Source organism: Panthera leo, chromosome D3 (assembly GCF_018350215.1).
Source record: "Panthera leo isolate Ple1 chromosome D3, P.leo_Ple1_pat1.1, whole genome shotgun sequence".
Lineage (NCBI taxonomy): Eukaryota > Metazoa > Chordata > Mammalia > Carnivora > Felidae > Panthera > Panthera leo.
The window spans coordinates 279,555-306,713 of record NC_056690.1 but is presented as its reverse complement, the minus strand read 5'-3'; the positions used below and the strand labels follow the sequence as shown (position 1 = coordinate 306,713).

General features: G+C 46.6%; 1 protein-coding gene across 1 annotated transcript; it reads right to left on the bottom strand.

Annotated features, from left to right (window-relative positions):
• Positions 1–4,156: 4,156 nt before the first annotated feature.
• Positions 4,157–25,174, bottom strand: LOC122203215 (zinc finger protein 605). Its single transcript, XM_042909798.1, has 8 exons — positions 23,651–25,174; positions 21,385–22,143; positions 21,014–21,125; positions 20,778–20,896; positions 18,819–18,979; positions 11,948–12,068; positions 11,631–11,720; positions 4,157–8,137 (listed from the first exon to the last, which is right to left on the bottom strand). The coding sequence occupies exons 5-8, from the start codon at positions 18,831–18,833 to the stop codon at positions 6,342–6,344; spliced, it is 2,022 nt and encodes a 673-aa protein (XP_042765732.1). The 5' UTR covers positions 18,834–18,979; positions 20,778–20,896; positions 21,014–21,125; positions 21,385–22,143; positions 23,651–25,174; the 3' UTR covers positions 4,157–6,341.
• Positions 25,175–27,159: the final 1,985 nt, after the last annotated feature.

Sequence of the window (27,159 nt, the reverse complement as noted above, 5' to 3'; positions counted from 1 at the left end):
TCCAGAGGGCTCCGCGGCGCGCCTGGCCATATAAACTCCCAGGGCTTTTCACCAGTTCCCTGGTTGCAGGGCGCCGGCCGAGTGTATACGCGCTGGTGAACGAATGCGGGAGTTGGTGGTTTCTCGTTCCTTCCATAGGAGAGCCTTTCAGTCAGGGAGAAGCACGCAACTTAACAAACTCCGGTACTAATGAAAGTAGGGGCCTGATTGTGCTCGGAGGACTTGCAGACCGGAAAGCAGTCTGGGGTGCCCAGCTGGCTCAGTCGGTGGAACAGCCACTCCGGATCTCAGGGTTGTGGGTTGAGCCCCACTTCGGTGTAGAGAGTAAAAATATAATATTAAAGGGCGCCTGGGGCTCAGTCCATTAAGCCTTCCACTCGTGATACCAGCTCAGGTCATGACCCCAGGGCCCTGAGACCAAGCCCCATATTGGGCTCTGCACTGAGCGTAGAACCTGCTTGGGATTCTCTCCCTCTGCCAGTCCCCTGCTTGCGCATGCGTGCGTGCGCTCTCTCAAAATTAAAAAACAAACAACTAAAATCTTAAAAAAAAAAAATTGGTGCCTGGGTGGCTCAGTCCGTTGAGTGTCTGACCGAGTTCAGCTCAGGTCATGATCTCACAGTTGGTGAGTTGGATCCCTGCATGGGGCTCACTGCTGTCAGCGCAGAACATGCTTGGAATTCTCCCTCTCTTGCTCTCCCCCCTCCCCTGCTCACACTCTCTCTCAAAAATAAAAATAAAATCAATTAATTAAATTAAACCTTTGGGGAAAAGACCGTAAAGGAATCCAAGGACAAGTGCGTCTCCCATGGGCTGAGCACTGGACATTGGGGTGTGGAATCCAGGTCTGGTCCTGCACTATGTGGTTTCGTGGGGATTCGGATCAGGTGATATCTGACACAGAAAGCACAGGGTAGATGTGAGTAAATCTTTTTAGTGTGCCTCATCTCTTTTTAGAAGTTGTGCTCACTAAACTGTAAGTATCCTACTCTTTTAAGATTCGAAGGATTAGGGGAGCCCCCAGTTTAGCATGGGGGGAAAAAAGCGAGGTGAGCCAAGGGCTGGGCAGAGCATTAACTCTTAACACTGCCGACAAGTAAACGAAAGCTGGTCTCTTGATGTTTCAGGAGTATTTGAATGATAAACATGTTGGAAACTGGCGACAGCTCAGATTTGGTTTGGGTTACCTAGTTGAATGGAAGCTAGAGTTCATTGTTCCCAATGATCACGCTCACACATATTAATTCATTCAACAGTTTACTCAGTAAACATACAGGTACAGAGATTTTCTTTTCAAGCACAGCAGAGACATGTGTGTGCACCAGTCTGAGCTCCCACAGCTCCCACAGGCGCCCTTGCTCTCCAGGTGCACCAGGCAGTGGAAACACATGCCAGCAACTTACAGCCTGCTTCTCACCAAAGGGACAACAGCTGACCTTGTTCATTAGCTGTCTGCCCTGTCCTTGTGTGTGAGGCACAGGTGGCCCAGATCTCAGATGTCATTGCCTGACACATTCTGCTCTGTACAAACACATACAACAGAATAAGTATATATGACTTGTTCATGCACTTAGAGCGGCCCTGTGGCCACCATGGTTTGGAGATAAAGCCACACAGCCATTCCAATGGCTGCAGTGGTAGTTTAATATGCTTCCTTAACATAACCCCTCTCTAACAAATGCTAGAAGTTAATCTGCTTCCCCATCTTCTTGGGAATCTCAGCTTGATGTGGGTTTTTTGTAAATAATTTTAATGCTAGGAATCATAGCAATGCTTTAAATGAGAATCTAATTACAAATGTCACTTCATTTGTATTTCTCTCTTATCTTACCAGTAGCTGCTTCTATAGCTACACTATTTGTTGGGCACTTTTAATGATTTAGGTGTTGTAAAATATCTATGTATAATGACTTAGTTATTCAATAAAGTTGGTGTTCCCTGGTTTATTTAATCTTAGCATCTGAAAGGAATAGGCTCGATGACAAGATGTCCAGACTACCTGGATTCAATGAGTAGTCACTGTGACCTAAGTTACAAAGACCCCCAAAGAAAATAGTTACCAGATGGCACCACCAAGCCCACAGGTGGGGTGAGCCACGCTGGGAGGCGCCTCGTAACTTAGCTACTGGTCATGCTTGTGAGCTGGTCACAAGATGTTACACTGCCTGTGTCTATGCTGCAGACAGACATGATGAGATGAAGTTTTCTAAGATAATGAGAGTGAGTGTGGCCTGACCCTTCAGCATGACAAAGGGGTGGGGAGGGAAAAGCTGTTAGGCTTATGTGCTGCCACCTAGAGGGCACACGGCACTGTTGCAGACACTGCCACAGCTGACTGTCACAGTGCTAGTCCAGTTGTGCCCAAGCCTTGAAATATTTATATCATTTGCTAGCTAATTCCTTAAAGACAGGATCAGAGTTACACACAAGTTTACTGGTACAGACTACAGTGTGAATGGTGCCATTGCGGTTGTACAAAAAGGAACACCTGCGTGAAAAGCTTCTTCAAAATGCAGATCGAAATGCAAACACAAATGGGAGAGAAAATACAGGGGTGCCTGGGTGGCTCAGTCAGTTGAGCGTCCGACTTCGGCTCAGGTCATGATCTCACGGCTTGTGGGTTCGAGCCCTGTGTCGGGCTCTGTGCTGACAGCTTGGAGCCTGGAGCCTGGAGCCTGCTTCAGATTCTGTGTCTCCCTCTCTCTCTGCCCCTCCCCACTCATGCTTTGTCTCTCTCTCAGAAATAAATAAACATTAAAAAAATTAAAAAAATTAAAAAAAGAAAAAGAAAATACAGCTGTGCAGCCCGATGCAATATTTCCCTTCAAAAGTGGTTACCAGACTGGGTGAGAGAGGGTACAGAAAGGTGAAATGAAGTCTTAAGAGGTATTCGACAAATGACGGGACGGTGCTGCTACGTTGGGCCTCTTTGGTGGTTTATTTCATCCTAACTTATTACACTTCACGAGGCTGGGTAGTGTGTGACAGGCACTGGGGTGGAGCCCCTGAAGTGATTCTCTGTAGTAATGCTGACCCGCTGACATGGAAGTCTTGTGTGGGGGTTACAGATTACATAGATTATATGTAATAAAAAGCAACAGACTCTGGAATGAGGACATTTTAACTGCACAGCACAGTGTTTCTAAGTGACAAGCTAGGAAGCATGAAGCATCATTCCCTTCTGCCTTACTCAGAAACTATCTTTTTCCTTGTCCATACATATTGAACATAAATGACATTTTTTTTTCTTTTTGTTGTAAATTGCTTGGCTAATCGAGAGGTAGCATAAGACTTCATAAATGTTTTGGTTTCAAGAGTTAGTGTAAGTGCAAGACCACTGGGTATGTAGCAGACAACAACCTATGGAGCCATTTAGATTTGCAGCAAAACAAAAAAACACAAAGAATTTTGTTACTTGTTATAATTTCTACTGAACTGGTTAAAAACAGAGAGAAAATATTGATATTTAGTGTGGGAAATCTTGATGGATGTCAGTCTATGCCCGACGAGGCACACGTCCCAGTAACTGATTCTGTCCCAGTAACTGATTCTCAGAATTGTGTTAAATGCTCGTTTAACACCTGGCACAGAAAACAAGTGCTACACTCAAAATATTAACCTAAGAACATTCACTAGAGGAACCATGTCCAGGTATGTGTTCTGAATTAAGGAAACCAAAACCAACCAGAGGTCGGTAAGCACCCAGAAATAGTTAACACCCCAAACTGTGAAGAGCAAGGAGAAGGAAGCGTTAACTGAAAAACGGTCTATGGCCCCAGGAGGGCAGCAGGGGGAGGGGGGGAGGGTGTGCGGCAGCCCTTCGGGCACAGACACCACTCACACCGAGGTCCAGGCAGGGGCGTGGGGTTAAGTGTTCCAACCTCTCTCCTCCCGCCCGCTGACTGAGTACCTCCCGTGTTCAAACCTAAGCACAATCCCTGGTGAGGCCGTCCCTAGGGGACAGCCCCTGGGGGTGCAGAGCCGGGAAAGGGGGGGGGGGATGTGGAGACCGAGCAGCACATACACACGTCCGTCACATGTGCCATTCTACTGTGTGGCTGCTACACACACAAGTTGCCCTGAGCCCTGGGGAAGCAGGTTTCTGACTCAGAGGATGCAGTCTATTTAACTAGTTCTGAAGATTCACACTTAAGTGTTGTCGTTGAGATACACTTTACTTCTAAAGACATCATAACCCACAATACATTATTTGGCTTTAAGCAGTCAATTACCATTTTAAAAGACTCTTAAATGAGGAATGAGATCTTTTATATTTACCCACATATTCACCACTTCCAGAGCTCCTCTTTTCTTCCTGTAGATCCTCATTTCCACCTAGGATTTTCTTGCTGCACCGAAACTTGCTTTAGTGTTTCCTGAAATAAGGTCTATAGATAAAGTCTCTTTCATTTTGCTTCTCTGAGAAACTTTTTTTTTTTTTTTTGCTATCATATTTGAAAGATGTTTTTGATGGGAAGTAGACAAACGGCAGGTGGTGGGGGTTTTATGTAAAGTTGTCTGTCCCTCACTCCGTTGTGTTCCAGCTCGAGTAGTTTCTGACCACAAGTGTGTGTGGTCCTCTGTTCTGTGCAAGTATCCTGTCTTTCTCCAGGTGCTTTACAACTGTTCTCTTTATCATCGGGTTTTATCCGCTTGACTAGGATGTCCATCAGCAGGATTTTCTTCATGATCTTGAGGTTCTTTGAACTTCTTGAATATGTGGAGTTACATTTTTCATCATATGTGTAAACATTTCATCTGTTATTTCCTCAAATACTTTCTTAGGCCTCTTCTCTGCCCTGTCCTTCTAGGACTCCATACGAATACACGTGCCTTGCTGTAACCAACTCCCTATTGTCTTTTCTTCGAGTCTTTTTTTTTCTGTGTCCATCAGTTGGACAGTTTTTATTTTCACTCAAGTTCATTGATATTCTATGTCTAATCTGCTCTTAATTCCATCCAAAGTTGTTTTTTTGTTTTAATTTTCAGATATTGTTGTTTTCATCCTGAGAAGTTCCACTCAGGCTTTTAAAAATACATCTTCCAATTCATCTGTCACATTCCTGTTTTCCCATATATCTATAAAAGCTATTTGAATATCCTTATTTAATGCCAACTGCTTCCATTTTTTCTGTATCTTTCTAGTGACTGATTTTTCTCCTGGTTACAAGTCATATTCTCATGGCTTCTGTGTATGCCAGCTATGTTTTTGGATGCCAGACATTGTGGGTCCAGACTAGCTTTCGATCTAGGATTAATTACTTCACTACTAAGATAATACTCTGCTGGGAATCCTACCCGATGCCCCATGTGTTAAAAGTCGTTGCCATTTCAGGTGGTGGGAATTTTATTCCCAGCCCTACATTGATTTCTGGGAACTGTTTGGCGGACTGCTTTCCAGCACTTTTCCTGGACTCAGGAAATTTCTGGTCACACATGTGCAAATCAGTACTAAGCCAAAAGACTAAGCAGACTCCTTGTAGATTTCTGCAGCCCTCTCTCTGGGAAGCTCCCTCCTCTCCAGTACAACTCCCTGCAAACTTAAGCTACTCTGGCCTCCCCAAATGCCAATTCAGCAATTCTCTTTGATTCAGCAAGACCACATTTGTTCCTTCCCCTGATGTGCACCCTGGGAACTGCCACCAGGCACCAGGCTGGGCTCTTATGGGCTCACCTCACTCTCTACACCTTCTGCCAGGGATCACACGCTTTCGCCTGTCATAGGTCTCGAAACCGTTATTTCATATACATTTTACAGTTTCTAGCTGTTCAAGGCAGGGGATTAATCTGGCCCTTGCCACATCACCACAGCAGAAAGCATATCTTCACACTTAAAACACAGCTACCACTTAAAATAAACTACTTTTTGTAACTTATATACAACACAACTCTATAGGATTATTTCGATAGAATCATGCTTACCAGAATTCTTCAAAACTATTAGGACTTCTCCTTCATACTGAAATCTCTAATTCAAGATGCTCAGTATTTCCTTTGCATATGTCTTCTCTAGTGTACCACGAATTATCCTTTCTTGACGAAACCCCCACTCAATTTTTACAACGATTGAGTTTCTCCTCATGTTTAGGTCCTCTGATGAGAAGCTGTCACTCCTGACTACCAGGTTCTGCACTACTAGGATACTGATAAGACCTCCACACCAACAAGTCATTAACGTGTAACAAGCTGTGTGTTTCAGGAGAAGGCTCTTACGCTGTCTACGTAAAAATACCTCCCTCCTTTCTGAACTCTGCTGGGTGGGACCTGCATTCTCAGTGTACTGACAGGATTTCTCCTATCAGTCTGACAGATTTCCCATATTCACAGCACTCGTGCGGTTTCTAGATTACATGAGTCCTCTGATGAGCCATGAGCTGTGACTTCCTGCTGAAGGCAGTCCCACACTCACTGCATCCATAGTATTTATCTCCTGTGTGAATTCTCTGATGCCTCATAAGGTGTGACTTTCTAGTGAAAGACTTCCCACATTCACTACATTTATAGGGTCTTTCTCCTGTGTGAATTCTCTGATGTATAATGAGCTGTGCCTTCTCAAAGAAAGCTTTCGCACACTCACTGCACCCATAGGTCTTCTCTCCTGTGTGATTTCTTTGATGCTTAATGAGCTGCACTTTCTGAACAAAGGCTTTCCCACATTCACTGCACTCGTAAGGTTTCTCCCCTGTATGAATTCTCTGGTGCCTTAGAAGCTGTGGCTTCCAGGCAAAAGCCTTCCTGCACTCGCTACATTCAAAGGGTTTTTCTCCAGTATGGGTTCTCTGATGATGAACGAGGCTTGACTTCTCGCTGAAGGTTTTCCCACAGTCCCTGCACCCATAGGGCTTCTCTCCTGTGTGCGTCCTCTGATGTGATATCAGGCTTGACTTCTGGGTGAAGGCTCTCCCACACTCACTGCACTCATAAGGCTTCTCTCCAGTGTGAGTTCTCTGATGCGTCAGGAGCTGTGACTTCCCAAAGAAGGTTTTTCCACATTCAACACATCCATAGGGTTTCTCCCCTAAATGGGTTTTTTGATGTCTGATTAGCTCTGACTTCTTAAAGAATGCTTCTTCACAGTCACTGCACTGATAGTTCTTCTCTCCTGTATGAGTTACTTGATGCTTCATGAGCTGTGGCTTTCGGACAAAGGCTTCGCCACACTCCCTGCATTCGTAGGGTTTCTCTCCTGTGTGGATCCTCTGATGCCTGATGAGGAGTGAGTTCCTGCTGAAGGCTTTGGTACACTCATTACATGCATACGGTTTCTTCCCCGTATGAGTCCTCTGATGAGTGATGAGCTGGGACTTCCAAAAGAAGGCTTTCCCACAATCACCACATTTATAGGGTTTCTCTCCTGTATGTGTTCTCTGATGTGTAATGAGCTTTAATTTCTGGGAGAAAGCTTTCCCACAGTCACTGCAGCCATATGGTTTCTCGACAGTATGCGTCCTCTGATGTCTTTTAAGCTGTGACTTCCTGCTGAAAGCTTTTCCACATTCGCTGCATCCGTAGGGCTTCTCTCCCGTATGAGTTCTCTGATGTAAAATGAGTAATGACTTCCTACTGAAAGCCTTCTGACACTCACCACACCCATATGGTTTTTCTCCTGAATGAGTCCTTTGATGAATAGTGAGCAATGACTTCTGTGAGAAGGCTTTTCCACATTCACTGCATCCATAGGGCTTCTCTCCTGTATGAGTCCTCTGATGTATTATGAGCTGTGACTTCTTATTAAAAACTCTGCCACACTCCATGCATAAATAGACTCCAGTATGTGTAATATGGTCTGCAATGAGCCACGACTCTCTACTGCTGGCCTTTCTACATGTATTGCAATCACAGTATTTTATTCCACCATGGGTTCTATCAGGTTTGATGTAGAATAAAAATTTCTTACTGAGCTCATCAAGTTTCTTTCTTCCAAGGTTATTTTTTGAAATAAGAAACTCAAAACGATGTTTCAAATGTTTTTCACCTGTGCCACATTTATGGGGTCTCATTGCTAAATGAACAAAGTTAATGCTTGAATGAAATATTTTCCTAAAAACATCACATTCATCGCCTCTCTCCATACTTCTAAGCTCGTCTTGATTATCCTGGTGCCACATTTTGAGACTGTTATCTAGCCAGACTTCTTCTAAAAAGGAAAAAAATGAATCATACTGTGTAAATCCCCCAATGATTATGCTTATTGAACAAAACTTCTGAAATGGAGCCTAGGATTCCAGTTAAAAAAAAAAAAAAAAATCTCCCAAATACAATCTCTCCTTATGGGACAAGAAAAATGTTCACACACACTGTATGTTAACAAACTGGAATTTAAACATGAGAAACAGTAGGTTCCTGTACTAGCGTTACACTTAAAGAACATTCTCATTCAAGACCATCACCTGAATCACTGACATCACTAACTTCACCATCACTGAAACTATCTCTTGGGGTTATCAAAGAGTTCTCCAGAGCTCAGCATCAACACTTTTATTTAGGATTTTTGACATTTTAACTGAATGTATATAATCTATGTAATGAATCTACATGTAATCCTATCAATGAAAATTATTCCAAACCACAAGAATTCTTTTAACATTAGGACAGGCTTTTTTTCACCAAGTACAATTGTTTGTGATTTCTACAACACGACCATTTATTGGATTATTTTTAAATGAATGTTTGTTTGCTTTATGATATCATTTATTAGCAATGGTGAGGTAATATTCCCAATATACCCTGAAAGATAAAAGATCTGCCAAGACTTCAAATACAAGGCAGCTACTTCTCTTCTGCAGGATTTTTTGGAGGGAAGGGGGTTGGGGAGGTAGAGCCTAATCTAATCCTCAGACATATCAGAATGTCCGAACAAGGACCAACTAGAGCTGCTGGTATGGAGAATAAAAGGATTCAATGTTTTGAGGTTGAGTGAGTGGACGTATTAATACTATTCGCTGAGTGGGCTCAGTCGGTTAAACGTCCCAACTTCAGCTCAGGTCATGATCTCACAGTCTGTGGGTTCGAGCCCTGTGTCGGGCTCTGTGCTAATGGCTCGGAGCCTGGCGCCTGCTTGGGATTCTGTGTCTCCCTCTCTCTCTGCCCCTCCCCCACTCACACTGTCTCTTTCTCTCTCTCAAAAATAAATAAACATTAAAAAAAAAGAAAGAGTAGGGACACCTGGGTGGCTCAGTCGGTTAAGCGTCCGACTTCGGCTCAGGCCATGATCTCGCGGTTTGTGGGTTCGAGCCCTGTGTCGGGCTCTGTGCTGACAGCTGGGAGCCTGAAGCCTGCTTCGGATTCTGTATCTCCCTCTCTCTCTGCCCCTCCCCCACTCATGCTCTGTCTCTCTCTCTCTCAAAAATAAATAAACTTAAAAAAAGAAAGGACAAAAGAAAAGGTGATCAGGCTTTTTACCCCTTTGCTTAAAAACCCTTTGGTAAATACAAGCTTTCATCCTGACTCACGTGCCCTTGCATGTCCTGGTCTCTTCCAACCTCTCTTGACTTCCGCTCACAGGCTCTTCCTCACTACTGCTCAGCCACAGTGAATGCCTTCCCATCCCTTCCATCCCAAAGGCCTTTTCTGCCTTAGGACCTTTTCATTTGTTTTATTTGACACGCTTTTCCCAGCTTTCAGCAAGCCTGGCTCATTTAAGCGTAAACATCATTTCAAGAGCATACTAACGATACCCTGTTTATTTCCTTTCTGGCTCTCACCAAACAAGTAATCACCTTACTTCTGTGTCCCCCACGGGAATGTAAACCCTGGGGGCAGGGACAAGGCTCGTATTTTTCACTGCTGTATCCCCACGACACAGCACACAGCAAGTGCTCAACGCTTGCAGGATCAGTACTGTTCACTCATAACTGGACTTCTTTTTTATTTATTTTTATTTTTTTTTAACATTTATTTATTTTTGAGACAGAGAGAGACAGAGCATGAACGGGGAAGGGTCAGAAAGAGAGGGAGACACAGAATCCGAAACAGGCTCCAGGCTCTGAGCAGTCAGCACAGAGCCCGATGCGGGGCTTGAACTCACGGACCGCGAGATCATGACCTGAGCTGAAGTCGGACGCTTAACCGACTGAGCCACCCAGGCGCCCCATAACTGTACTTGTAAAGCAGTGCCCTTCCGTGCCATTAATCTTGATCATTAACTTTGCATTTTAATACAAATGCTTTGTGTTTGATACTTAACTATTGAATAAATACAGTTTTGCATTTTCTTCTATATTAAAATTCTCTGGTCCTGTGAGGCTATTTCATGGCTACTTCTCTCAATTCCTCTCATTCTTCGTAACAGCAGCTGTTCTAAACTAGATGAACATAAAATCTATCTTCACAGGTGGTGGTTTCTAAGCTACATATACCCAGACCTAATAATCCATGTGAAGGGTACCCAGAGATCCATAATTTGAAATATTTCTTAAGGTGAGCAGAGATACTTGCTTAGATGAAAACCTTTGCACTAAAGAAATATTTGATAAACAAGAAAGGTCCTGCCTTACCTGGCCCCATAACAGTCAATTAATGAAACATTTAATCAGTACACACCATAAATCCTACAGACAACAGAGAAGAATACGTTATTTGCCATCTTTCTACGTGGGGAAAAAAACCTGTAAGATCTAATTGTTTAAAAATTCCAGATAACGTCTGACCAGGGCCAAGATTCCTACAATACAATACTAACTGGGCAGAGACTTCAGAAAGGCTGGGAGTCAACAGTCTCTGGAGGTAAAAAAGGGGCCACCTGAAGAGAGGGACACTGTCTACGTGAGGAAAAGATATGATAATCAATGGCCCACGTGCAGAGAAAAATGAATGAAATGCGTGGAGGAAGAAACTAGTTCTAATGCAGCTGACCCTGACTTCTGGGCCAAGAAAATACAAACCAAAACTGAATAAAATGCTGCTATACCATGAGTTCTTCAATATAAATGTAGTTAAAAGATCACATGGCACACGGGGGTCTTGAGCCCAGCAGACGATGGGCTGAACGAGGAGCTTGGAGAAGACGAACATCAAAGGCACCAAAAAGCACCACGGGAGCTGACCGCACAGGGTCAGTCTGCACAGAACAGGGAAAGAGGCAGAGCCCCCTGACCAGGTTCACGGTGTTAGCTTTTCATTCTGTATCCTTAGATTCACTGTCTGCTCTCTCTGGGTTTAAAACAGAAATCTGACCAATTAGAGGGACAAATTAGAGGGACTGACTCAGTGTTCCTTTAACAGGAAAAATTTATGAATTCATAAAGAGTTATGAGTAAAGAAGCCTAGCCCTGCAGGCTAGAAGTGCGGGAAAGAAGGGAAAGGAGACCGAGGAGCTGGGAAGAAGAGCCCAGCCCAAAAGCAAGGCCCTAAGTGCTAGCCCCCAACTTATGCTGCTGTATAGGAAAGGGGGTACGTGCCGCTATCAGCTCTGTGCAAAAAGGACACATCCTGATGTGGAGACCGGGACAGAGAGCACATGAAAACCCAGAAGGAACTCAGGGCACCAGTCCTGAGCCAACTCTAAAGATTTAGGAATTTCAACCAGTTTTGTAAATAACATTTCAAACTAACTTTTCAAAACATTATAACCTGACATCAAAAACCTTATTAAACTTTCACTGTCTGTCACACACCTGATTACCTCTCACCTGAAAAGTTCTGACTTAGAACTTCATCTATTATCCATGGCTCTTCCTGCTCCAGCTTGAAAATCCCATGAGGCTTGATAATTTGATAACCTGTTAATTAGAAAAACAGACAACTTGGACCCAACTGCTTGGGCTGACGGACTCTTAAACATGAAGAATATTTACCACGAAGGCTAGAAAATAAACCAAGTGAACCAAAACCTTGTGATTGCGTATCAAGTGATCCTTGAAATCTGTAGCTCAGATCCAACATTAGTAAACATCTTCCAGGTGCCACAGTTACTAGACTCACGCTGTTTCCACAAGAACACTCTTACCCAAGAACACTAGGTTGCTATAGTTCTCCAGCATCACGTCTCTGTACAAGTTCTTCTGCGTAGGATTAAGTAGCCGCCACTCCTCCAACGTGAAGTCCACAGCCACATCCTCAAATGAGATCTAGAAAAGCGGATTTGCTGTTAAACCTGAATGGGCTCCATGCACAATACATGCTTTCTTCTCCGCGGTGCCAGGCAGCCGCAGGGACCCCTGGCTCCCGGTCCTGGTGCATGTGTGTCACACTTCCCTCCTGAGTGTGGGCTGCACTTACGGGCTCACCTCCGCTGAACACGATAATGATGGGATGTCACTGCTGAGATCAGGTCACAAAAGAAGGTCACTTCCATCTGGGGAACCCTCCTTGCTCTCAGGGGGAATCCAGCTGCCATGCCTTGAGGCAGGCCTGTGGAGAAGCCCATGTGGCCAGGCACTGAGGCCCGCCCACTCCCACGTGAATGAGCTTGGAAGGGGAGTACCTCCCTGTTGCACCCTGAAAGGACCTCAGCCCTTCCTAACCTCTCGAGCACAGGCTTGTAGGAGACCCCGACTGGGAACCAAACGTGAGCGCAGCTGGCAAATTTCTAACCCAGAGAAACTGTGAGATAAACGTAGATGTTATTAGCCACGGAGGTTGTGGTAACTTGTTACACGGCAATCGAGAACTAACATAATATCATAACCGTGCACTATACGTTGAGAGAGAGACAAAATGTTAAAATATTTATCATTATGAATTTACTTGTCTATCCATCCATCGATCCATTACAAAAGAATTTGGAACAGGTTGTATTTAAAGTCACTGTGCTTCTCAAAGAAGGTACCACTGGGTATTTGGGAACAATTCTTAGCTGAGGCCCACGCAGTGTAAGATCCTCAGCATGCCTGGCCTCTACGTGCAAAATGACAGTAATGTTTTTTGGTTACTGTCAAAACCCAAACCGAACCTACACATTTATCATTATCATTATTTTAATATTTATTTATTTTGAGAGAGAGAGACAGAGCATGAGCAGGGCAGGGGCAGAGAGAGAGGGAGACTCAGAATCCAAAGCAGGTTCCAGGCTCCGAGCTGTCAGCACAGAGCCTGATGTGGGTCTTGAACCCACCAACCGTGAGATCGTGACCTGAGCTGAAGTCAGACGTTTAATCCACCGAGCCAGCTAGGTGTCCCCCCCCCGCCCCCCCCGCATTATCTACATATTTAAAACACGCTTCTCCCTCCAGGTGGTTTTGCACCCAAGTAGTAACAATTAACTGGCTCCTTCACATATCTTCTTGAACACAGGTTTTGAGCATTAAGGCTCCCCAAACCGGAAAAAGTGTTAGAAATATAAATATGAGTAGAATAAAAACCATGTTCTTAAATACTTTTTGGTCTTTTCAGGCCAGGAAATAAGGTGTTACAAAGGTCATGAAACAAGTAGATACAGGGTTTTGGGACAAAAGGCAAAGGAACTACAATAACAAAAACGAAACGATGTGGAAGAACAACCATGTTGCAGGATTCACGTTATCTGAGTTTAAGACTTCCCATAATGCCCCAGTGATGAAGACAATGGTAGTATTAGACAAAAGTTGAATGAACCAGAACAGACAGCCTAAAAATAGACCCCCCTAAACATGCTCGGTTCATTTTTTACAAAATGAATGCCACGAAGAAAGGAGTTTTTTCAACAAATGATGCTAGAACCCATAAGCAAAAGAATAAACCTCAACACATACCTCATACCATATAAAAATGAATTCAAAATGGATCACAGGCCTAAATGGGGGGAAAAAATCATAAAGCTCTAGGAAAAAACCCGTGTGATCTTGGGTTTGGCAATGAGATTAAAATAAGAACGGGGGGGGGGGGGGGGGGGGGGGGAGGGGAGGGACACCTGGGTGGCTCAGTCGGTTAACTGTCCAAATTTGGCTCATATCATGATCTCACAGTCCATGAGTTTGAGTCCTACGTAAGGCTCTGTGCTGACAGTTCAGAGCCTGGAGCCTGCTTCAGATTCCGTGTCTCCCTCTCTCTCTGCCCTTCCCTTGCTCGTGCTGTCTTTCTCTCTGTCACTCAAAAATAAATAAACATTAAAAAAAAATTTTTTTTTTTTTTTTCAGTTTATTTTGAGAGAGAAAGAGCATGTGAGCCGGGTAGGGACAGAGAGAGAATCCCAAGCAGACTCTGCACTGTCAGGGCAGAGCCCAACGTGGAGCTCAATCTCACGAAGCACGAGATCATGACCTGAGCCAAAACCAAGAGCTGGACACTTAACCTACTGAACCACCCAGGCGCTCCTTGGCAATGAGATTTTAGGTACAACACTGAATGCATGGTCAACTTAAAAAAATCAACGAAATGGACTTTTTCAAAATTGAAATTTTTTCCTATATGAAAGACGCTGTTAAGAAAAGACAAGGCACAGACTATGACAAAATATTTGAAAACCACTTATCTGACAGAGCGCGTGTATTCAGAATAAATAATTCGTGAAACTCAACAATAAGAAAATACAATTAAAAAATGGGTGTCTCTTGAAACAAGGGGAAAAAAAGCAAAAACGAACTACTGGGACCTCATCAAGATAAAAAACCTTCTGCACAGCAAAGGAAACCATCAACAAAGGTAAAAGGCAACCAGCAGAATAGAAGATATTTGCAAATGACATATCTAATAAATGGTTAGTATCCAAAATATATAAAGAACTGATACAATGCAACACCCCCCAAAATGTAATCCAATTAAAAATGGGCAATAGATATAAACAGACATTTTCCCAAAGACACGTGGATGGCCAACACAGGAAAAGATGCTCAACATCACTCATCACCAGGGAAATGCAATCAGGGAATGGCTAAAATTAACAACACAAGAAACAACAGGTGTTGGCGAGGGTGCAGAGAAAAGGGAACCCTCTTACACTGCTGGTGGGAATGCCAACTGGTACAGACCCTGTGGAAAACAGTATGGAGGTTCCTCAAGAAGTTAAAAATAGAGCTACCCTACAATCCAGTAATTGTACTACTGGGTATCTACCCAAAAAATACAAAAACACGAATTCAAAGGGATACATGCACCCCGTTTATTGCAGCATTATCTACACTAGCCAAGATGTGGAAGCAGCCCAAGTGTCCAACAGCAGATGAAAAGATACAGAAGACATGGTATACATACAATGGAATATTATTCAGCCATGCAAAAGAATGAAATCTTTCCATTTGCAACAATGTGGATAAAGCTAAGTAAGTTAAGTCAGAGAAAGATAAATACTGTCTGATTTCACTCATACGTGGATTTTAAGAAACAAAACAAACGAGCAAAGGAAAGAGAAAGAGAGAGAGAGATAGAGAGAAAGGCAAACCAAGAAACACTGTTAACTGTAGAGAACACACTGATGGTCACCAGAGGGGAGACGGGAGGGGGCATGGGGGAAACAGGTGATGGGGATTAAGAGCACACCCCCCCCCCCCCCATGATGAGCGCCAGGTGACATATGGGACAGTTGAATCGCTGTATCGTACACCTGAAACTAACACTCTGTTAACTGTACTGAAATTAAAATAAGAAACTTAAAAAAAAAAACCTCTTATTTAAAAAGAAGTCAGCTAACCAAAAAATAGACAAAAGATCTTAACAAGCACTTAACTAAAGAAGATGTACAGATAAAAAATAAACATGAAAACACGTTCAACATCATTTGTCAATAGGGAAATACAAATTAAAACTATAATGGGACACTACATACCTATTAGAATTGCTAAAAACAAAACAAAAACAAAAACAAAACACCCCACACAAAAAGTGACAAATGCCAGTGAGGATGCAGGGCAACAGCTCTCCTGCCGTGAAGCTGGGAACGCCAAAAGGGCAGTGACTCTGGAAGATGTTTTGGGGTTGAACAGAGACTTACTACTCCCAGGTACGTGCCCAAGGACACTCAAAACTTCTGCTCACCTCAAGATTTACGTTCAAATCTGTATGCACATGAACACAATTGCTAAAATCTGGAAGGAACCAAGCAGCCCTTCAGAAGTGAGAGGGTAAGCAAACTGGCAGGTTCGTACGAGGGGGTGCGACCCAGTGACCGCACTCAGCAGGAAAAGGAGCCAACTACTGATTCAAACAAGGGCGATGAATCTCGAAGACACAAGTGAAACAAGGCAGTATCAAAAGGTTATACACTAATGAGTCCATTCTATGACATTCTGGAAAAGGCAAAACTGCAGTGACAGAGAACAGATGAGTTGCTGCTGGGGTTAGGGACGCACGGAGGTGAGACGGGGAATTTCTGTGGAGGCTGGAGCTGTTCTAAATCCCGACTAGGATGCTGGTCATGTTAATTTATACACGTCCTGATCACGAGGAGCCCTCCCATGGGCCGAGACATCTGGATACGCTCCCGGTGAGCTTGTCGTTACCCGTGTGGATGCTCAGGAGCAAGGCCCCCACACTCACCAACAGACGTGCCCCGTCAACCCGACGTGGAGACCAAACCTGCCTCCACCACAAAGCCCTCGAGTATGTGACTGATTGCCACCAGGACCCAGAAGACGCTGGCCTGTGGAGACTCAGATTCCGTCCTCAGTGGGGCCTGTGCACGTGCCGCCCGTGCCATCAGAAGAGGCTGAAACGGCCTGGACGTCACGTCTGGCCTTCCACACGCTGGCCGTGGCTAGAAACCGCCCAGACACAAGTTCCTGTGCCGAGAGCCACGACATTGACAGGTAGCTCTCATCGGGCCCTCTGCCCCGGCCAGAGGGTTTCACTGGACTCCGACTGCAGCTGACACCCTCTTCAAGTTTGGTTTAGCGTCCCCATGGGTTCCACTGACTTGGGCCACACTATCCAGGCACTACAAGACCACATTTGTTCCTTTCTGCGGTTCCCTGGATTCACCGCATCTGAGAACGGCCCCAGATGAGCCATGCGGTTGTCTCAGTGGACACTTAAGGACAGACTTATGTGACTGACGGGAGGGGTCAAGATAGCCCCAGCCCGGATTACACAGCTCAGACGGGCATCCTGGGGCCTCAGCGCAGTAAGTCCCCAAAGGACACTTCTCTTTGCTGCCATGTGAAGACCAGGCTGTCTTCACAGACACACCCATCTTCCACAGTTACTGAGACCTCAGGCTCCATGGGGGACACAGCAAAAGGCTTCCATCCCCTATGACCTCTTCCTGAAGATTTGACGAATGTGAGATTATATAAAACTGTTTTAAAATCTTTTGAAAATTCTGGAGGTTTTGCTAGCCGATTCTTAAACATGATGCATGTTTCCGGTTAAGTTAGATAAAAATATCTGTACCTCTTACATACACCCTTTCCAGACAAAGCGTCTGGACGAAAACAGATGAGCTTTTAAAAAGTTGTGGGAGTGCCTGGGTGGCTCAGACTTCAGCTTAGGTCAGGATCTCATGATCATGGGATCAAGCCCCAGCATTGGGCTCTGCATTGAGTGTGGAGCCTGCTTGGGATTCGCTCTCCCTTTTTCTCTCTCTCTGCTCTCTGCCACTCTCCCCTGCTTGTGCACGCTCTCTCTCTAGAATAAAAATTAAAAATAACTTAAAATAAATAAAGTTTTGATTACTAAATGGGGCACACTGATACAACAGAAAAACAAAAACAAAATCAACCTAGCACCTGGAGAAGCATGGGGGTAGAGAAGTACACGAATGATGTTTGTTCTCTGGACTTGCTCCTAAAAGCTTCCCCCTCCTCCTGGAAAAAACAAAAAGCAAAAGACACACCTCCCAGTGCTGCCTCTCCAAGCTCGTGCGAATTCTCTGGATTTAGACTGACTGCTGAGCCAACACAGATGCCTTCCCGACAGGGCTGACTGGAGACAGCAGACGGCAGCCTCAGTTCCTGTACTTTCCAGGAAGAGCATCCCCAGAAGTTGCCCACATCTAACAAAGAGTGGACTAATAAACTGGGGTCGTGGATGCAGCAATTTGGAAGTAAATGCCCCAAGCACTTCCTCTAAAGCCAAGGACTAAACTACATTATTCAGACTTGACTAGAAACCCAGGGCAGAAGGGCCCACAGTGGAAAGCCACACTGGGGGCCGGCCCTGCTTGAGGTACCCTCCGTAAATCCTTTGTTTCCAGAAAAACCACACGTGTCCTCTAGGGTTGCACTTCTGACCTGTGTACCCCAACCTTCGTGACACTCTCCATTTCTTGAGTCAAGAAAGTAAAAAGAGCTAAAGGCAGATACACCCACGCCCAGCTTTTGCCAACAGAAGCAAAGATATTTCTATCCAAAATGTACCAAGATTCCAACTGAGAGAATATGGGGACCATCTGAAAGTTTTGTAGTGGTCAATTCTGCCGGATGATTTAGGTTTCTTTCCTAAAACTGGAACACAGGTAAGATGGGTATCGGGGCCCACTGTTTCAGTCCTGAAACAAACTCTGTTCTGAGCTTTCCTTCAAATTTGTGCCCTTAGCTCACACTGAGGAACTCTGTAATTTCTTAGCACTGCGAAATATGTTTATTATAGAGCTGCTATTTAGGACTGTGTCCACTCTCTCATCCACATCAATAGCTGTCCAAATATTTTGGGCTCTGCATCATCAGCAAGGTTTGCTTCTACTGAGTAACTAGTCTGCTTTTCGTCAGAGGAGACCACGTAACTATTCCCACTTCCCTTCCTGTCTCCACTTCTGGGAACATCTGAGGACAGCGGGCAGCTCACCTTCTTGTACATCCATGCGTCAACTTTAAGACTTTGGTATGATTCCACAATCCACTTCGTTCTTCTCTGACATCTTCTTTCCCAAGTTTGTATTTTCTGATTATGACTCAAATGTATTTAGAGCTTTCCTGCAAACCTCTCATATCTACATATAAAAACTGCCAGATAATAAACAAGTAACTCACCTGTGACTTGATCATTTTCAGCTGCTTGGAAAATCTGCTCTGTTCTGATGCTCTGGAGAGAGGCCTCTGGTCAAATGTCTGTACACTGAGAATGCACCCCTAGTCCTGAGGCCTCTTCTTTTTTATCTCACATGAGTTATCTTGTTCCTCAGAGCCATGCCCTGGAGATGCAGTGGAATTTCATTTTAGATGATGTCATTAATTCGGGACCCTATCTCGGATCTCTCTTCCTGACAAGCCCATCGGGTTTAGTGGGTAAGAAACAGGGCGGAAGTCTCGGCCGGGCCAGACTGCATCTGGGCCGGGTCTGCGCCACACAGCACACTTGCAGCCCTGGCCCGCACCCGAGAACGCCACGTGAAAGCCACATGTCTCACTGGTTCGGCCAAACATCCCCAGAGGAGCGTCACCCCACCAAATGCTCTGCAGAGGTCAACAAAGTTCAGGAACATAACCTTGGCTCGCTCACTCTGCAGCAGTATTTCCTGGGGACACAGGTGCTACAGAGTAAAATGCAACTTATCTCTAGGCAGGATGGTAAAGGGAAAATGGCTGTTAGACCAAGACGGCGAAGCAGCCTGGGGTGCTGGCTTTCTACTCCAAAACCAGCCCTGCAGTGAAAAGAAAGCCTAGATCAGAGAAACTAACAGAAACAGTAAGAAGAGAGGCTCTGGGGGAAGACTAAGGCTCCCGTGTGGGTCTGAGGCGGAGCTGGGGGGAGCCACATCCACGACAGCGAGGAGAGGCGTGAGGAACCTTCCCCGTGGTGCCTCTCGGTGCGCGCCGGGACAAAACCGCCTGCCCTTTCCCTCAGAAGCCAGCAGGGACAGCCCGGGCCACACTTCCAAGATCAAAATCCCTGCAGAGTGAAGGGGCCGCAGAGATGACAAGGGCTGCCCTTCGTCACCTCCCACAGCCCTCCGTACAAGGACGCTGTCCACACCCGCTGCTCAGGGTCTCTGACCCTTGACGGCAGGAGATGCTTGAGGGGGTGGTGGGACAGCACTGTGTGTTCTGCAGGGTCCACGCTGTCGGCCCTGGCGCCCCTCCCCTCTCCTCCCCTTCAAAGGTGCAGCCTCAGCCCTCCCCTAGTGCAAATTACCCAGAGTGCAGGAGAGCAGCTAACACTCTAGATGAATATGCATGAGCTCAGAGGCCAGTAAAGGCAAATACAAAAACTAAGAAAAAAAAATTAATTCTCCCTCATGCAAAAAAAGGGAAAAAGACTCCCCTGACTCCTCTTCGCAAAGTATTTACTTTCGAAAACCCACAACCGTACATTCTCTGTTCCTTTGAGATACGTATAAATCTCTTCTAAAGCTAAACAAGCTTCGTCCAGCTTCCCACCCCAAAACATCTTTCTTAAGGACCTAGGAGCTATCTCTTTGAAATCATCGGGAAGATACACTCCTATTTCCCAATCTCAGGAAGGGCAGGGGCCTGGCCAAGTGCCTGACTTTGGCAGCTGATGTCCCGCTGCAGTCCTGTCACCAACACAGAGGTCTATTTTCCCTTTGGATAAAGGTGATTGGCTAACACAAACAGCCACCCCAAGTGCCAGGTAAGTAGCATGAGCCATGTGCGACACATTATCATTTATCTTGAGACCACGTGGACATGGGTTCTTCCGGCCTGGCTGGAGAAAAGAGGGAGATTTCTTTCTGCCTTTGCAATCTCTTTAGCAGGTTGTCTGTGAAGCTCACTGCATTCCAGTTTAACTGCTTTTCTTTTTCTTCTGCTTTTGTGAGATTTGGGGGTTGACAGATTTGGGTTTTAATTATTTCCCCAACAGACCAAATAACCAAATAACTGAGTACAACCACTATTTTAAAAGCTTTTTAAGAGATCACAAACCACCTAACAGATATCTCAGGCAGAATTATTGGAACAAATGAACCAAGATTTCAGCTAAGTATAATAAACAAAAAATACTACATCTTGATGTGTACACATACTTACACTTTGAATTCCTTCACTGCTCATGGACCAGGTCACTTACATTCAACCAGATACAAGATCAGCGCCGGGGACTCCACAGCGTGAGATCACAAAGAGATGTCATTTCCTTCCTAATACACCTAAAAGGAAATGTTCAAAAATCACAGTACCCAGTAAACTTGGGGACAAGAGGGACAAATCCCACCTTTCGCAGCAGCCCTGCCAAGAGAGGTCTGTCTGGCACCTGTGGTCTCTACCTGTGGTCTAGGGTGTTTGCTGAGCACCTAAGCTCCCGGTGCTCCCAGCTTGGTCTCCACAGGCTGACAGGCTACTTAAGAAGACTGGACACGGTGGACTGGTCAGTGGGCACTTTTCCAGCAAATAAACGGAACAAAGAGATAATATAGTACCTGTGGAAGGTTTAGGGCAAGAGCTCTTTATTTAAAGACACTGTTCTATTAAAGAATAGGTGAGGGTGTCTTCAATGTCCCAATGGACATAGAGACAAATCTGCTGCAAATGAAGATAGGAAGTTATGCTTGGATGTTAGCGAACTGCCAGGTTTTGCCCCAGGGCAACTAACAAGAGTGGGGCCAGACCAGCCCCCCCGAAGGCAGTTACTACCCACCCCAAGTTGGGCCAAGGGCTGGAAACAGACGAGACAAAGCTGCTGTCATCACCAGTTGCTGCTTGGTCAGCAAAGCCCGTGCCCTGTGCAGACAGTGAGCAGGCAGGAGAAAAGAAACATCTGAACACATCTTAGCCTTGACCTGACCCTGTACATCAGCTTCTGACATCATCTCCTGAGGGCCTTGAAAGTCTCCCACTTTATGATGAAGAGAACGGAGGGACGACTTGGGCCAGTAAGTGGAGACAGGTTCCCACATCAACAATATAAGGAGGATCTTGTGGGGCAGTCAAGAAAGAATCGAAAGACAGGCTGGATTTTGAATATTGACCCAAAACAGTGGTAGAGGGCAGAGCAAGGGCATCCAGAGCAGGAAAAATTCCGAAAAGTGGGAAGGGAGAAGAATGACAGGGGTTTTGCCCACTTGTGGCGTATATACACATAAAAGTCAGATCCGCCCAGGGAAACTGGACTCTGTTTAGTCCAGTGTGAAGAGTGTAGGGCTGGAGGGCAAATCTCTGAGAAAAGGTTCTAGGAGAGCAGAGAGCAACATTCAAAGGTGAAATGCCTTTTTCCAAGATGCCCAGGGAGTTCTCCTGGACACAGTTAGGGGTCTCAACAGTCTGGGAAGCCCTGAGTGAAAAAAGAGAGTTGTTGCCATCCGAACCTGGGGTCCCTGAGATCAAAGGCCCACCTGCCCCAGGAGCTTCTGTTTAGCTTGGACCCCTTTGGGGTTGATGCACGGATCTTCTCTCACCTCTGGAAAAGGGAATGTGCCGACTATACTAACATCCCAAACTGCCACTCTCGTTTCCTCCTTCAGGATCCCGACATACTCCTGCACCCCGCCCTCACACGCACATGTACATTCAGCACTCTCATGTACACACACACTCACACACACATGCACAGTCTTGTTTACGGGCCAGGAGAGCAGCAGTTTGCTGAATGCCTCTCACAACCAGGCCCTGTTCTGAACACATGGGAGAGACGACTTAAGGTCCCAAGACAGACAGGGTCCCTGTCCTCTAAGAAATGCATTCTAAGATGGAAAACAAGTAAATAAAGTAACGTCAGACTAAAAGAGTGCTCACAGGAAATTTTAAATGTGACAGAGGAAGGGGTGGGTGGAGGGTGCTCCTTCCCACGGCCAGAAAAGGCATCCTGGAAATGACTTTTAGCTGAGTCCTGAACAGAGGATGGAACCCACTGTGGACGCCTGTGGGAAGAGCATGCCCATCAGGGAGCACCACACTCAAACGGCTGGAGCTAGAGAGAGCTGAAGGCGGTTCGGGGATAGAGGAGGGCAATGAGGCTGAACCAGCTGAGAACGTTTAAGTGAGGGAATATTTCAGTAAAAGGAGCCGTCACTGACCAACAAAGTGATGTGTTGGGTGAGAAAGACCAAAGAACAACAGAGAATATGGTCATTTAACAGAAGTTACTCTGTGAGAGTCTTGCCTGAGCCAACGCATGGTCAGCACTCATTGAGACTACCCACACCCACAAACACAACCACGCAGGCCAATAATCACCAAAGATGGCCTCAATCACACACGAGGTCCAACAGACCTTGAATGACTGAACCCCCAGCCACCCCACCCCACGGACCAACCTTTAGCATTCACAAGGCTCCCAGTTCCCCACCCACCCACCTGAGAGTTCTCCAGCCCCCATTTCACTGAACACAACAGGGACCTCACAAATTTCAGACCGCACAACCACTGAGCCCCATAAGCCCCACTCCCACTTATCCCACTAGCCCATCATCCCACTAGGACCCTCATTATTGATCCCACAGGCCGCCCCTCCAGGACCTTCAATTACACATATGGTAGGTCTCCAGTGACTGCTCTACAAAGCCCCCAATCACCAACCCCCAAGTGACAAAACCAACGCACAGAAGTGCATCAACCAATGAAATCCAAAGTCTCTCCACAGCCCCGCCCCCAATCAGATACCCTTAGGACCCTTTATTCCTGATCATTCCAGGCTCCCCCTCGCTCAGCCCCAAGCACCCCGCATGGTCATTCCTATAGGTCCCTTGACTGATTATGACGGCACCGCCCCTCATCACTCATTCCCACAGGCTTCTAAACACTAACGCCGGGAAACCAGTCGCTGGCTCCCCTACACTCCCATCCAGTAATCTCAGCAGAGTCTGTTCACTGACTAGGAATGGAGTCAGTGAAATCCTGAACACTGAGTCCCAAAGGACCCCTACGGAATTCCAAGCCCTCCCTCCTTCAGTTGCCCATCCACTCACCTGAACAGTGCCCCGATCACCGGTTCTCACAGAACCGAACCCAGGGGATGCCCAATCCGTAATCATACGGGGACCCCAACCACTCACTTCCACGACACCCCACTTTCTAATCTACCCCACGCTCACCCACCATTCACTGGCACCCCGACAGATCCTCACAACCCTCACCTGAACGGGCCGCCAGCTCCGCCCTGCCCAACACGCTACCTCCAATGACTCTAGTTACTACCCGCACTGTCTGCTCACGCACAACGCCCACAGGCCACCCACCAACTCGTATCCAGGCCTTGTCCCTGACACGCAGTGCCCCAGTCCCTGATGCCTCAACCACAAAATCTCCCCAACACAGGCACAGACCACTCAGCAGCACAGGCCACCCCGGTCCTCCCCCTCCATCGAAACGGCTACCGCTGAACTGCCAAGTAGAATGTAAAGAAATATCTTATTCCACAATTACTGCAGGAGGCGGAGGCATACTACAATAGGGGGAACACTGTGGCCGGAAGAGTTGCCAGCATCTACGCAGGGCAAAGACCTACGCGGTTCCTTCCACGGAAAGGGAGATCCGAGGTCAGAAGAACCAGGAGCGTGGAAGGAAAGGGCAGGATGATCAGATAGTAGATCAGAGGAGGGCAGTTCTCGGGAAGGAGGGGGCGCAAAGCAGCTCAAGTAGGCAGTGAATCAAAGTTCAGGGCCTGGGGCAGGGGTGGGGAGGTGGGGGAGAAGGAGGCTTAAGTCCCACGTCTCAGTAACAATCATCTTCTCCTGACTGCTCAGTGGGGACGACAGTCCAGCTAATCGCTGACGGGGCAAAGGATGGGAGTTTGGAGGATTGCTATCCGGCCGCGTCATCGGCCAACAAGGGGGCATGTGTTACGCAGAACACATGCTTCCTGGAACAGGAGACGGCGGGAGACGTCCTAACCTTCCTGCTGCCCGGGAGCCCAGGGCTCAGTACAATCCAGCACTGTCACAAACCAACAGGCCTTCCAGTCGAAGAAATCCTCGGGCCGCCAATTCTGAGCTCCCCCAAACAGACCTCCACAAAGACCTTATGGTTCATCCACACCGGGCCCACTTGCCGACCCGGAGGCATCTAAATCACTGACGAGCAGAGTCCTAATTACTCCGGAAAACCACCCTCCGGCTGCATCCCCGACGGCACACGCTCGCCGTCCAGCGTCTCCACACGGGGGCAGCTTCAGGGACTTCCTCTCTCCCGATCCCTGCCCCTCATGCCCAGAACCGCCAAGCCCACGAGTCTCGGCCTCCGCCCAAAGCCGCTCCCACTATGACTCACGCCAGAGGGCCCCATCACCCACTTAATTCCCTCCGCCGGCTCCACAACCACTCGTCCGCCGCGAACCCCGGCTCACTGATTTAGCACAGACACTCCAATCCCTTGGCCCGCGAGCGCCCCACGAATTGGCCGGCTCCACCATCTCCCTCACAGCCTCCTCGTCACCCACCACCACAGGCGGCTCCGCCAGACCCCCAAATCTCCCTCCTGACGCCCACAGTCGCCGCCCGCCACACCCGTCCCATCCCTACGCGCCCCCAAGCCCCTAAAGCTGCCCCAGAACCGCACCGCACCGCCCCCACGCCACGCCCCACCCGGACCGGAACCGGCGCCTGCGCTGCGTGGCCGGCCCCCACAACCTCCCCCCCCCCGCCCCCGCCCCCGCCCCCGCCCCGGGTCCTCGTCGCACCCGGCTCCGGAGCCAGTTCGTGCGCGCGTCAGGGTTCACCGCGGGGCCCCCGCGGACATCAAGGCCGCCCCGGCCCCCGCAGCCTCGCCGCGTCGCCCCTACCCCCCACCTCAGGCTTCGGGCCGCTGCGCCGGGACTCACGCGGCCCACCTCGGAAGTGTGCGCGCAGAACTACATTTCCCAGAGTGCCGCCCTCCCTAGAACTACATCTCCCAGACGGCTCTGCGGCGCACCTCCCCGGATTGGCAGGTCGGAGGTTTCCGATGGACCTCCTCTCCCGCGCTGCCTGAGGGTCTCTGGGTCAGAAATGTCAGGCGGAGCCGCTCTCCTCAAAATATGTCTGTGGGTGAACATAAATGTGTCACCAGGAGGAAACTTCTGTATCCTTTACATTTCTGATGCTAAAGCGAAGTCATTTACAAAGTCAAAGTAAGTGAAGCAGGTAAATTCTAGTGCATCCAACTCAGCACTGACCAAAGTAATGGAAATAAATGAAATGAGGGCTTTAGGGAGAAAGAAACTTTAACTGTGGAAAGAGGAAGAAATTAACGAATATAAAAGCAGAAGTTAGGGGCTCAGTCGGTTGAGCGTCCGACTTCGGCTCAGGTCATGATCTCACGGTTCGTGAGTTCGAGCCCGGTGGCGGGCTCTGTGCTGACAGCTCGGAGCCTGGAGCTGCTTCGGATTCTGTGTCTCCCTCTCTCTCTGCCCCTCCCTCACTTGCACTCGGTCTCTATCTCTCTCAAAAATAAATAAACATTAAAAAAACTTTTTTTGAAACAGAAGTTAAGGGATTAAAACAGCAAAAACTTGAAAAGCCACGTTTTTAAAATAAAATATGAAATCATACTAGAAATTTTTATCAAAAATGGGGAGGAACAGCAAAAAGAGCTGGTAAAGAGAAAATAGAAATAGCCATAAAAAACAAATTTAAGGGGCGCCTAGCTGGCTCAGTTGGAGGAGGGTATCACTCTTGATCTTGGGGTCCTGAGTTCAAGCCCCACATTGGGTATAGAGATTACTTAAAATAAACTAGGCGCGTCTGGGTGGCTCAGTTGGTTAAGTTTCTGACTTCAGCTCAGGTCATGATCTCGTGGTTTATGGATTCGAGCCACAAGTCATGCTCTGCTGAGACTCAGAGCCTGAAGCCTGCTTTGGATTTTGCGTCTCCCTCTCTCTTTGCCTCTCTCTCTCCCAAAAATAAAATAAAATAAAAAAATTAGAAAAAATTAAAAAATAAATAAACTGAAAAAATTAAATACTTGTAAAAGAATATTTTACTCAATTTTCTGTAGTATGTTAATAAATCTGGAAAACAATGAAGTACATGTTTAAAGGAATAGTTAGGTAACTAACTTATTTTAAAATAATATCCATGTAGAACTAAAGCCAGTGTTAAAATGCTTTCAGCTCCTGGCTCAGATGTTTTAATGGGTGAATCTGAGTCCTCCACACTATCAAAGGACATAGTTCTTGCCAATTTCCAGAAAAATCTAGATAGAAGGGAAGTTCTTCTTAACACAAAGGTAGCAAAAAACTTATGCCATGACGAGACAAAGGTTAAAAAAAAAACCCAAAAAACTATAAAGCAATCTCAGTTCTGATATTTTTGTGAAAATTATGAAAAAATAGCAAATGAAATCAAGCAATATTAAAAATACATATCAGGGCGCCTGGGTGGCTCAGTCAGTTGAGTGTCCGACTTGGCTCAGGTCATGATCTCGCAGCTCGTGAGTTCGAGCCCCACGTTGGGCTCTGCTGACAGCTCAGAGCCTGGAGCCTGCTTTGGATTCTGTGTTT

Bases quoted from the DNA above. Each gene is read 5' to 3' on its own strand.
- LOC122203215 (XM_042909798.1), bottom strand. The intron at 11,721-11,947 runs GTAAGAGTGTTC...TCTAATTAACAG, and splicing joins TAGCAACCTAGTGTTCTTGG to GTTATCAAATTATCAAGCCT. The intron at 8,138-11,630 runs GTGAGAGGTAAT...TTTCCTTTTTAG, and splicing joins TCTAAGTCAGAACTTTTCAG to AAGAAGTCTGGCTAGATAAC.